We start from the raw sequence: 13,514 nt of genomic DNA, 5'->3' as shown, positions 1-13,514 counted from the left end.
TTGCTTAGGGAAAGTCTCACATTCTTGTACAAGATCCACCTCTCTCAGTTTTGCTGTGATTTATTCAAGTCAAAGTGTGTACACAAAATGGAGATTTATGGCACTAGTCAGACTGGACAATTCTACCTATTTCCAACACCTTATCCAGAATTTTAAATATTGTGTTTTCCTTTCTCACATTTTAAACCTAAAATTCACCTAAATACTCTGCTTTCACTTCCTCAAGCGATTATTAAATTAGATGGAATCAAGATGGACAAAAATTTGAAAGTAAAATGTTACAAATAACCACACCGTATCCTTACCTGCAAAGCTACTTATTAGCATATAGAATGAATGTGTGTAAAAGAGCATAGATATAACATACCATACTGCAGTTTTAAACTAAATTCTGAAAACTCACTTTAATAACTTATGTCCATAGACAAACTAAAAAACATTGACCAACCAGCCACTGTGACATTCTGCTAATTTTATGTTATTATTCTATATTATTGATGTTCACCCCCCATTTCCCTTTGACTTCATGAGCATCTAATCTACATCACCTGTTAAGAGTCAACTTACACTTGGGATTTTTGTGATGTGAAGGAACACCTGCACTTCCTGAGTTATCTCCGTTGCTCTCAGCAGCTGACACCACAGATCATGTTACAGCACAGTATACCGGTTTCTTATCCCCATCCCTAATATTGGTTATTCCTTTCTAAACTCTTGCTACTTTGTCTCTCTCACATCTCATGTAAAAGAGCATGCACCAAGGGTTAACTTTTCAAAGTAACATTATATAGTGCTTCAGTAAGTTTGCCCAGGCCATAAGTTAGGTGTATCTTTAAGAAACAACATTAGAGGATGTGCACGTCTTTTTGGTTCCCATACTACTATTTTATGAGAAATTCTACTTGAATAGTTAGCATTCATACAAAGAGTAGAACAACATATGTAGCAGAAACAAAAACTTAAAATTAACTCCAGGTTTCTGACCACAATAAATCTTCTACTGACTTAAAAACTGAAGAAATAAAAACAACCCACAGAATTACAGATTGTTCTCATGTTTGAGGTGCAAAATGTTCTTGAACTGTTCTGTTCTGAGAAACAACATGGGAATTCACTGTGATGTCTCAAATTCTGTTTTTCAAAGCATTGCAGCTCTGTTACATAATCTTCTCCGCAGACATCTGACTGGTGCTAACAATTAGAGTAACACCATCCAGCATTACGGGTATTGCCAAATAACTGTAGCTGGAAAAACAAGAGCTGTTAAGTCTGAAGGTATAAATCAAGGGTCTTGTAATACTTTCGTACATCATATATCTCCTCTAGGACTTGATGAAGTCACACTTGTCAAACTTTTTGCACTGCAAAGGAATTCAGTACCTTTTGCCTGGGCAACACAGAGTTCTACACAGTGCTAGCACCGCCTAGCAGCTGTGACAGATCTCAGAAAGAAATTCAGAAGACAGTAAATGTCTTTAAAATTTGGCAGGCCAGCACTTGAACTCATCTGTGATTATGTCCCATCATCACTTTATTAACATGAAATTAGATGTGCTAGAGCTTCTCTCTGAATCACCAGAACTTATAAGAGTGCAGCAACAGTGCAGCATATGAAAGCTCAAGACTCCCTCTTTCTCACTTAAGATGATCACATCCCTTCACTGTAGAGGTTTGGGAAAAAAATGAAAAAAAGCCACATCAGTATTTTTCAGTCTTTCATGTTTGCCACTAATTCATCGACTAACCAAAGTGTAATTCTGGGAGGGATTTTCTCCCTGGGTTATTCTAGCATCCACAGAGATATACTTCATCAATGGTCATTTATCCTCATGCAGTAAGATTAGTATTAAGGAACTTGAGACATTCCCCCTGCCCCCCACCCCCCCTCTTAAAAATAATAGCGCAGCATATTTTTAAAGTTCAATACACCCTAAACTGACCAAAAATCCTTAATGCCAAGTGTTCAGCCTACAGCACAGCATCACATACTACTCGAAGTCAGACTCTATTCCCATGACTCTATTTTACTGCACCCATCGTCTATCCTTACTGAAGTGCTTTTAGCAGGGCTAAAAACGTAAAGAACATCAAGGCAGGCACCAGAAGGGGCACTGAGAGCTTAAGATGGTTTTTAAGGCTCTCCTATAAGCTCCTCTCGGTCCGACCACGTCCCAGCAAGCAGTGCCCGCCGATCTCACAGACTGGGGGCTTCCCATCCCTCTCCCCGTTGTCACGGCCGCTCCCCACCCCGTGTCTCCCGCGGCCCCGGAGCGATACGCGAGCTGCTGTCACTTCGGGGCTCCCTCTCTCGTCACTCTTCCCGTTCCCCGGTACCTCTTTGCGGCGGCGGCGCCGGCGGCGGCTGGCCCCGGCTGCAGAAAGCAGCCAGGAGCAGGAGGAACGGCAAACTTTCCCATACCATCGGTGCCGGACGGCCGAGCTGCCGGCTCATCCCGACAGGCGAGTGAACTACCCGAGAGCCGCGAGCGGGCCCCGGTACCCCGGACAAGGAGCAGGACACACCCCTGCCCCTTCCACCCCGCCCGCCGCTCTCCGCCCCACCGCCGCGGGACGGCTCCGCGCGAAGCCAAAGGGGCCGCCGAGCCCCGGGGGCAGCTGCGCATTGCGGGGCAGCCGAGGGCCGCGCGCCGTGGTAGGCACGTGCCGTAACTGCGGCCGCCGGTGCCCAGCTCTCACAGCCCGCCCGGCCTCCTAAATCAGGTTATCTAAAAGGTAGAAAAAGACTGGCTATCTCGGAAGTCATTTTGAGAATGGAAGAAAATACACAACAAGACTGCGAGCCTGCTTGTAAGCTTATTGGAGAAGGAGATAATGGATGGCATTTGCTAGAAAAACAGAGCTCAGCTGAAATACACGGTGTCTGCAGGAGGTGCAAAGCAAAGACTGCACGGCCACCCTGCATCCCTGCAGTCCTTCAGCACAGTGCTTCCAGCTGAGCGTTCTTTGTGTTTCATACTGAGATTTGATAATTGTGCATGTTTCCCCATATAAGTACTACAGTATGTATGCACACAAACACATCTTTGCTTGCTGAAGTCAATGTTAAACAACTTTTATGGGGACATCTGGTGTCCAGAAAAACACATTTGAATTTGATGCATTGCCTATTTCATTTCTCAAACCACATCCTTTTCTGCTGGCATTTCTCTTGTTACACCAAACCCGAATTCATGGGGACAGTGTATGTTGTGCACAACAGAGTGATGCATCCAGCAACACAGCCTGTTTATTCCCTTGCCTTTTATTCTGTGCTGAGTAGACTTGTTCTCTCTCTTCACTGCAGCCACTCAGTTCTGTGGTTTCACCCCACATGGCCTCAGTTCTGGTGCCTGTCAGAGGGCATCCACTGCTTCCGCGGCTGTCTGGAGGCCACTGCTCCTTCTCTCCCAGGAGAGTGCAACAACAATGATGCTCTTATGCGGCTCAGCCATTTGTCACAAGCAAATGGAAAATACTCAGTTCCCCTTGCCAAGAGTGGCCTTCTGCACTTCTTATAGAGAAACCCAAATTCAAGATTCATCTTGATGGTTTTCATCTCGAGAACTATTTGCTTTGTAATGGAAGCATACAGTCAGATATGAGAGACAAAAAGGGATCTATTTTTTATGGCACTTTCACAGTTTTCTCTCTGGCTCTATTTAGTCCATCTAATGTTTCCATGTCAGTAACAACTGTTCTTAATTTCTCCTGACTGCTTCTCCCTCTTTAATTCCCTTCACATTAAAAAAAAAAAAGAAAAAGGAAAAAAGAAAAAAAAAATTACTTTATTAGAACCACTTCACCTCAAACTCATGCCTGCAATTTGGAGAATTCAGTGCTGGTTTTATTGGTAGGGATTTACCTAAATCTACACCAATTTGAGTCCAGAAGCACTTTCATCAGATGCAGCAATGCTGAGATTATTGAATCAAACATGGTGGTGGCTGCTGTGTGCCAGCCACCTTAGCATAGGTTGTGAACCCCTCAGCTGCAGAAATCCTTCCCAGAGTTTCAAGAGCTGTAAGCACAGGGGATGAGTTTGAGATAAAACTCCAGAGACAGAGTAGAAACTACTAAGCAGGATCCTTCTGCCTTGTGCAGAAGTCCCCTCAGATCTTAGGTCATAGGCTCAGACATGGATTCATCTCTTTCGGAGACTGCAGTGAGTTATAATTTTGGCTCTGTGTTCAAATGCCACTCAGATCTTGTCATCCTCTTCATTCATATCCCGAGATGAGTCAATTTCACTGTTGTCAATGCAGCTTCTAAAGTTTCTGTTACTCCTGAAAACAAATCTAGCACTACTTCAGTGTCTGTCCCAGTATGTTTTCCTCCTTTTAGGTCTCTGAAAAATCTCCCAGTGACTCATGAACTATTCAGATCAACAGCAGATTGGTTGTAGGGGTCTCTGCTTCCCAAAAATATTAATATTACACCAATATTAAACCCAACATTTGTTATTTACTTAACCTTTTCTCCAAATCAGCTTTTCCTGCTGTTGAACCTGCATAGTCTTTAATATGAGTTGGCATTGTGAGAACTTATTCCAGTTCAGCTGCACTGTTGTCATACTCAGGTACCTAAATCACCATTCAGAGCCAACATTAACACCTCTGTAACCATACACCAGATCTCCTAAGTGTAACTGTATGAGGACAAGGAAAGGCAAGATATGTTAGGATAACCTACTCGCTTAACTCAACAACTGGAAATAATTTTGTCCTGTAAAATGCTGAGCAGCAGTTAAGCAGCAGCAAATAGGCCTTGCTCGTGAAAAGGAGAATATAGGAAAGTAAAGATAACACCACAGACAGGGCATTGGTCTCACTAAGAGGGCTCAATTCCACAGCACCCAAATGAAACAAGAGCAGGTCTGATGCAAATAACTAGGAGCAGCCAAGAGTCCAAATCTCCAGTCTGGTTCATAGAAGGAGACAGTTCTGAAGTCAAGCCAGGAAGTAAACTCTGTAGATCAGGGTCATTGCAAAGCAAGGCAGGCAGATCACAGGCAGAGACCAAGAGCAAAGGCTTAAATGCAAAGCCATGCAAAGCCCCAACAAGGTATCTCCCAGTGCATATCTGTCACTATGCCCCAACACATAGCCACACCGGTTCATGAGTGTCCTTGAGCACAAGCAGTCAAACCCATAGAAATGGGGTGAAGAAATTGTTGATGCACTTAGTGCCATGACTAGCAAAATGGAGATTGGTATGAAGGTTTTCAGCTCTAACACTGGGTGAGGTGAGAACTGCTGGGATGAAAGAAGCGTGTGAGTCAAATCAGGTAATGGCTTATGCAGGGACAAACATCATTTAATATCTTCACGAACTTTGCATTAAAAATGAGAGGTTTTTTTAATGAGTTTTGCTGAGAATATTGCAGAGGATAATAAATGTGTACAATTTTTGTTCTTGATGACTGAAGTAATAGAAAATTAGAGAATACTAATACTCAGTAATACAAGATTCATCATCATGCACATACTGAGTAGCAGTAACTTCTTCTTATGAAAATTAACAATAGAGACTCTAACCAGGTGAAATTCCTGAGTGAACATGACTCACGAAGTGTTTTTGAGTCACCAGAATGATAGATCTATGAAATAAGCTAGTGCCTAGGATACATAAAGCTTAGGATCAGATAAAACATTTCCCATGAAGATATGAAAATTAATACTGTTGTACTATTACATCCCACTTTGGATATCATAGGCAATTGTGATCACCCATGTTCAAGAAGAATGAATTTAGACTCAAACAGAACAGAAGACTCGGGGAATGGAGATATATCTCAGATATAAACATTAGGAAACTTTGATTTGTTTAACCTAGTAAAATGAAAATTGAAAGATGTGAGACAGTTCTAAATATATCAGTGATGATAATAGATGGAATTGTCACAAAAGGAAACAAAATGTAAGCAAGATATAAATCAGGTTGGAGAACAGTTTCTAATCATTAGGCATAAAAACAACCTTCTCTTAGAAGAGCAAGAGGAGAAAATGTATTTAAAGATATATGTTGGCAGATTTATGAAAGTGGTTCTATGACACACTTGGCAAGAAAAGACAGGATAAATGAACTTTATGACCTGTGCAGCTTTGTCCTACATTCCTAAGAGGACTGTAATCAAAGGGCAAAATAAATAAAAGTAAAAACAGTGTATAAAGGAAAAGTAGATCTAGGCCAAGGAAACAGAGTACATGTAAATATGATAATTTGATGAGAAGGGATATGAGGGATGACAGCAGTAGTGACTGCATCTGGAGGATGCAGTCAAGGGTCAAGGGCAGAGCTGTTACAGTTTTAAGAGATACAAGTGGCATTAGAATGGAGCTCCATTATATGTCAGTACTCTCTTGTTTCAAACCCTTAATTTTACCTTGCTCACCACCCCATTAATTAGCCAGACTGTGAATCTCATATACCTAACCCATCTACTGCCATTATTTTTTATTAACTTTAACAAAGCCAAGTGCTTATCTATTAACACATCGCAGTTATGGGCATAAGGAACAGACAGGAGTCATGGTCTTGGCTGATAATGGATTCTGTGTAGTATTAGTAAGAGCTGCTCATTTCTTGACTTCTAATAACTTTCTTTTTGAACTGTTGTTTTTTCTGACTCTGCTGCTATTTTAAATTGCCTATGTATATATTTATTTTTTTTTAAAAAGCTAGAACTTAAGTGACACAAAATCTTTTCGGTTTTAGAATGCATTTAAAAATAGTCTATATTATTCATTTACTTGGGAGATCTGTTGCATGTGAAAAACTGCAAAAATTGTTAGAACTGATTAATAAGAAGGGTTAGTATCTACTAATTTTGCCCTGAAGTATAACTTTGCATCTGAAGGAGATGAGGGTTATTTGGCTGAATCATCACTGTGGGTTTTATGTTTTCCTGCCAGCTGCTAATCAATTATAATATATATATATATTTTAAAAATTATAAATTAAATAATGATAATAAAACAGAAGATTAACCCAATTCTGTAGAATTATACTGACTTGTCATCCTAAAAAAAATAAAATTACTGCAAAACATGAAGGTAGGGAGAGAAACAGATGGGCGATATCTGACAAATAAAAATTCCAGACAGTGCCCTTTCTGTTTCCTTCTACACATTTCAGCTACAGACTTTTTAGCATTATAAGGTTGCTTAGGTGATATTTCTCTTCACAGTAATGTCACATTCAAAGACCACCAAAAGTAAGTTGATGCAGCAATCTAAGAGCAAGGATCACTTCAGTAGACTATTACCAATTTATACCCTGAAAAATAGAGGCATTAACTCTATCACAGATATATAAAGATATATATAATCATAGAATCTTTATTGATAACTGCACAGTATTACTTGTGGCTGGAAAGTGATTTTAATGAAATAAAGTTAGTCTATGACATGAGCTCTAAATGTGCTTATTATAGTTACACCTGGCTATCTGTTTTCTGCAGAACTCTTGCAGAATATGGTAGCATAATTGCCATGTTTCAGATATCCAGACCCAATAAAACATAGGAAGAAACAAGCACATGGAAAAGAACTATGTTAATGAAACTGCTGATCTTTTTCTATCTTTACCAGCAATAAGCTGAATGTCTTACAGATCATGTCTCATCAAGATTTAGCTTGACAGCTTGGCTAAGATAAAAAAAAATACATTCCTAGGTTTGTTTTATATAAGGCTGGTAACTAAATGTTCAGAAGAGCAGAAAGCATCTGGTAGGAAAATAACCAATAAATTGAAATTGTTTTATAACATTTAATTTATTCATCAAAGCAAATTTGCAGATGACACTGGACTTGGTGAGGCATTGGAGACAAAAACTGGTACACTTTCAGTTTAGAGATACCTGGAGACAATCAAGACCTGGAAAATCAAGAACCTGGAAAAAGCCATGGCTGAACTGAACTTATGCTGGCCAAACTGCTGCATCAGGCAGAAGGTTTGACTAATAGAGCATCTCATCCAATCAACATTTCTGTCTGTGATTTTTATCACATTTGAATGGCATGCTTATTGTTATTAAATGAATATGATACTTCTAATGATCTTGTAGAAAAATAGGAAGACTTGCATAAATTGAAATGTAAAAAAAATAAGTCTCCTTGGTGGATTGGAATTAATGTAGTGCAAACCATTCCCGTTATGACAGGTTTCAAAACCTGTGTTTTATATCTTTTTATCCAATTACAGCTTTTATAAAATAGTTCTTTTTACAAATGGATAATGAGGTATTTGACATGAATTGTTTCTGTCTCTGGAATATTAGACAATAAAAACTTAATATACATCTGAAGTGAATATTAAAACCATGCATTGTGCTTTAATATCATTCAATATAGCACTTAAATGACAATTTTAAGTGTATACATACAAACATGCTTCTAACAGTTGCAATATATGATTTAAATTTTCTGATGATATACGAGGTCAGTGACAAAAGTAATGCCTCTTATTTTATTATGTTGGCCAACAACATCAGAAGCAGATGTTGATTGTATGGCAGCACAGGGTGAACCTTCTTGCCAGTATTCTGTTTCATTTTGCTGCTGAGCAACAGATGGTAGCAGAGAGGTAGTCTGACAAAATGGCATCTGACGAGGAAGGGCATATGAAGAGAAGATGCTTAATTGAATTCCTCTGTGCAGAAAAAATGGCACACGTTGACATTCATTGACTCTTGCTGAACGCTTATGGAGACCAAACAGTGTATGTGAACACAATGAGGCAGTGGGTGGAGTGTTTCAGCAGTGGTGACATCGACATTGAAAGACAAGCCACATTATGGACCATGCAGATATTAACGAGTGTGGCATGAGGACTCCTCTTGTACATTGGTGGTGAAAATGCATAGGTAATGATGGTAACTATGCTGAAAAATAGTGTTTTATAACTGAGAAGTAGCTGTATCAAACAGTGTTATCATACTTTTTGAATCTGCTCTAGAATCCATGGAAATAAATAAGAAACATTACTTTCAGAGCAATGTATGTCTATATAAAATTGCTGCATGTTAAACAGTGCCTTTAATGAAAATCACATCCATTAATGTTTGTAAATATAAAAACTATCCATATTATTAAGAGCTCATGTAATACTGTTGATGGAGAGTTTTCCTGACAGAAATGGAAAAAACTGAAAAGATCCTTGAAAATTTTTGTATTTCCAAACTTTAGGGAGCTGAGTAGTTTAGACAACTGTCTCATAGCTTTATGTTTCAATGCATGAGTAAAACAAAAGTATATACATAAATGTAACAAAATCTCACCAGGAATTTGTCAAGATTAATCTATTTTTTATGAAATATAAACATAAAAACCTGAGTATGTTAAAACATAAATTAGGCTCTATCTCAAAGTTATGAGAGAAGATTACTGATTCCTCGTAGTTATGGTAGAGAATATTGAAATGTTACTTAAGATGTCCTGTTCTGCAGGGTATTCATACACATACAACACTGTCCAGTTAGTATTCCTAACTCCCGAGTTAGCACAAAATGCATTCACACTCCAAAACAGGCAAAATCATTTGATTACCAGGACACTGGCTGAAACTACATGCATCCTCATCCATCCTGAGAATTTGGCTTCCTGGATGAAGGATTGGATTTAATTTGTCAGAATCCTTGAGGAGAACTATGAGAAGCCTCCCTGGGGGCCTTTCCCAATTCTGTTGGGAGCAGGGCTAAAGCTCAGGCTCTTATCCTGGCTCTGCATGAGAAATGCTGGAGGTATGCTTGTGCTTATCTCCTTGGGCCAAACACTTGAATTTTTGTCCTAGTCCCAGACATATCTTGTCACTACAGACCTATTTCGCAATTATTAGGCTGTGTGACTACTGTTACCAGGCTTTTTCTGCTCCTCTCACTCACGTGCTCTTGTCAGTGAGGTCACTGCCCCCTCTGCCTTGATGCTGTCCTCAGCTTCAGGTTTGCCTTGCAGAGCACCATCCTCTTGCTTCTCCTGGACAATGATATAATAGCATGCATAAGCTTTCAGAGTCTGAATACAGTAGGACAGTGATCCGAGTTGGCTCATCTCAGTATAAAGGGTGTCCCAGGAAGTCTTGTGTCCTCTTGTCAAGGGTTAGGAGTAGGTCACAACTTTATAATGGAAGGCTCATGCTGTCAAGATGAAGGAGATGATGAAACAGTCCTTGAGATGCAGTACCCTCCTGGAATTATGTCATGCTATAATGAATGGAAAAATTGCAACCAAAATACTTAAATCAAACCATATGGACATGAACCCATATACATCATTGAGAATAGTGTCTTCCAGCACGAAGACTGAAGGCAGTAAAAAATATAGCTTTAACAAGAGACAGTCTTTACCATGGAGGACTAATGAATGAGGACGAGTAAGATAAACAAGAGGTAGGAAAAGAGAAAGAAATCCTGAATTTTGGCAAAGCATATTTTTAATAGCTCAGATCTTTGAGGGATTTTCTTTGAATGTGTATATTTAACACCACAGTAAATTACTGTAAAATACATTGTGTTTGCCATATACTATTAATACCTGCTGCTTCATACTTCTACTGTACTCTGTCCTAGATTTAGCCCTCAGTAAGAGCTATTCAGGCAACCTAAATCTCATTAATAAATAAATGACGTAAAACTCACAAATAAAAAAAACTGATAAGGAATCAGAGATTTACCAGGAAATCATTCAACTTTGCTTATTTCTTCCTTGAGCAGTGACTAGGAGAGTTCTTCATAGCTCAGAAAGGGTCACCACAGTCTGACTTGAGGTTATGTGGCCAAGTCACATTAGAGCTTGTGTTGAGAGCAGGCTGACTCAGAACTTTGACAAGAACTGAGAAATACTTTCCTCTTCCTATGACCTAAGTATAGACTAACTGTGCCTCAGTACAATTAACTAGTTTCATAGTATTCTTTAGTATGGTTTGACATGAGGGTTTTTGGACGGCTTTGTGTGCAGGGTTGTTAAAGTACTAAATTAAAACTCTTGATCTGTACAGCAGAGTCACAGAAGAAACCACAGGGGATTTGCAAAAGATAGCAAAAAAATCTTTTTTGATTAGCTGACACTGTTGTTACCATTGAAGGAAATAAAAAATCTGTGAAAAATACATGTAGATAACTACCCACAGACGTAAAGAAATTATAAAATAAGCCTGATAATGGTATAACACCCAAAATCACCAGGCCTACTACATTTTATAAACCAATAGCCTGAGTGGGTGATAACATAAATGAAAGTATATCATAAAGAAATTAGCACTGTCAAAAATACAGAAAATTCAGCTTTAATTTATCCCTGTGATACATGTGAACCTGATACAACTCTCCTAGTAAGCGACACTGGCAGTTATAACCAGCATGATTAAAGCAGTGATTTCTTTTTTCTTTTTTTTTTTTTAATATTTTTTGCTTTGCCTGATAAAGGGTAAAGAAAAGCTGTGATTTAGAAAATACAGATATGAACATTTGGGTATCTGAGCAAGTGAGGATTACTTTGGCAAGATATGTATATATTCATATCTGAAAAGCAAATGGACTTCAATTATTTTGACAAACCACTGTCACTTTCAAGATTCATTGCTCAGGATGAAAAAATTAATATGCTTAAGAAGTGATTGTTCTTGTTTCAGCCTACTAGTTCAAAACTTTCAAATATTCCTTTCTTAATTCTAGTTAGCATATTAAGCATGGAATTATATCATTTTCTATATGGGAAATTGCTGCAGTTCTGGTCTGAACGAAATATGTTTTATTTTTTTTCAGTTACCAGGTACTAGAATCCTTTTAGCCTGAAACACAGTTTTAAGAAATATTAGTTCCCTCATGTTTTATATGCATTTCAACTCAGTTTCTGTCATGAGCTAATATTTCACCTACATTGTGACACATCCTATTGCTACTTTCTGAGAGTTTTTATCAGAAAGTTGATTTATTTTGTAACTGCTGTTGCACTTAAACAACTGAAAAACAAAAGCCTATGTCTACATTTACAGTGCTCTTCTAGAGCTACTTCAACAACTGTCCTAGCAAGAATATTTTGGTGATTCATTCATTCACATTCATATTTTGAATTTCTGAGATAACTCTGCATATCATAACTTGATATGGCTTCACAGTCCTGGCTGAGAGGAACTCCAACACTTACGTTTACTGATGGCACCATTTCCTTTTCCAAATTCTGGAGTGATCAATAGTGAGCTACTAGTTTCAATACACACAAATCCATCTTCAGGAGATAACGCTAGGCTTGCTTATTTCTATCCCCCAAAGTGAAACCTAAGACAACATTATCAGGTTTAATAGGGAAACATTCCCAGCTGTTCTGGTCTTTAGGTAGGTATACATTCCTTCCAACATCCATGGAAAAGAATCCATGGCTAGTGTAACTAACTGAAAGAAGAGATGGCTATTCACTATACACTGTGCTCTCACAGTCACATAACACCAGGATTAGACACATCAGCCATGTTTGTGATGCCAGGATTTTTGGAATGCCAAACAAGTAAGTCTTTCTCACCCTTCTGTACCAAGATTAGTTGCATAGCAATTCTTACTTTTGTTGTTAACATTTAGTACTCATTTGCTATTACAGAATCACAGAATTTTACGGGTTAGAAGGCATCTCATGAGATTGTCTACATCAACATTTCTGCTAAAGCAGATTCCCTGCAGTAGATTAGAAAGGGAAGTGCCTGGGCAGTTTTTGAATACCTCCAGAGGAGACTCCACAATCTCTTTCTTCAGATTGTTTGGGTGCCCTGTAACCCTCAAAGTAAAAAAATTTTTCCTCATGTTCATATGGAACTTTCTGTGTTCCAGCTTGTGCCTCTTGTTCTGTTGCTGGGCAGCATAAAAAAAGAGAATGGCGTCATCGCTTGTCTCCTGCCCATTAGATATTTATAAGCATTGTTAAGTTTCTTTCCCTCTACTCTCCAGGTTGAACAGTCTCAGGTCTCTCAGCCTTTCCTCATGAGGGAGATACACCAAGACCTTCATCATATTTATGTTTTTCTGCTACATTCTTTCTAACAGTTTCCTGTCTTTTTTGAACTGCAGATGAATGTCAATGGAATTTTTTTCTTCACAGAGGAATTTAATTGCATGCCTTTGCTTCATCCACACTTCCATGTCAGAGGCCATTTTGTCATACTGCCCCTCTGCTGCCATCTGTTGCACAGCAACAAAATGTAATAGAATATTGGCAAGAAGGTTAACCCTCTATTGCAATCTTCTCCTGATGTTGTGGGCCAAAATAATGAAAGAGGAGGCATTGCTCTTGGAGTGACCTAAATACAAAGTTTTATGGTCCACCACAGCTGATAGTGTTACTGATTTGATGACATACACTTTATAACCCTGTTGCAAAGAGGGTTATAAAATGTTTACAGAAATGCTACATTCATACATTCATAAAATGCTACAGAAGGCAAATGAGTAATCTTTCTCACTCTCATAGTTCCGATAAGGTTAAGCATTTCTAACACCTTTGCTCACCTGCTGCTTGCTGATTTGGTTCCAT

At 38.8% G+C, this 13,514-nt stretch overlaps 1 protein-coding gene across 7 annotated transcripts in view; it reads right to left on the bottom strand.

Moving 5' to 3' along the window:
- The window catches only part of LAMA2 (laminin subunit alpha 2), a 320,859-nt gene extending 318,369 nt beyond the window's left edge, over positions 1–2,490 (bottom strand). For all 7 annotated transcript variants that reach the window (XM_042877434.1, XM_042877458.1, XM_042877450.1 and 4 more), the window contains exon 1: positions 2,335–2,490. In XM_042877434.1, the coding sequence (XP_042733368.1) occupies positions 2,335–2,452 (118 nt within the window). In that variant the 5' untranslated portion in view covers positions 2,453–2,490. The remainder of the gene's footprint in view (positions 1–2,334) is intronic.
- Positions 2,491–13,514: the final 11,024 nt, after the last annotated feature.

The sequence above is a fragment of the Lagopus leucura genome, unplaced genomic scaffold (genome assembly GCF_019238085.1).
Source record: "Lagopus leucura isolate 7727_CA_CO unplaced genomic scaffold, USGS_WTPT01 Super-Scaffold_73, whole genome shotgun sequence".
Classification (NCBI taxonomy): domain Eukaryota; kingdom Metazoa; phylum Chordata; class Aves; order Galliformes; family Phasianidae; genus Lagopus; species Lagopus leucura.
The sequence above is the reverse complement of the archived record's forward strand: the minus strand, read 5'-3'. Positions and strand labels throughout refer to the sequence as shown.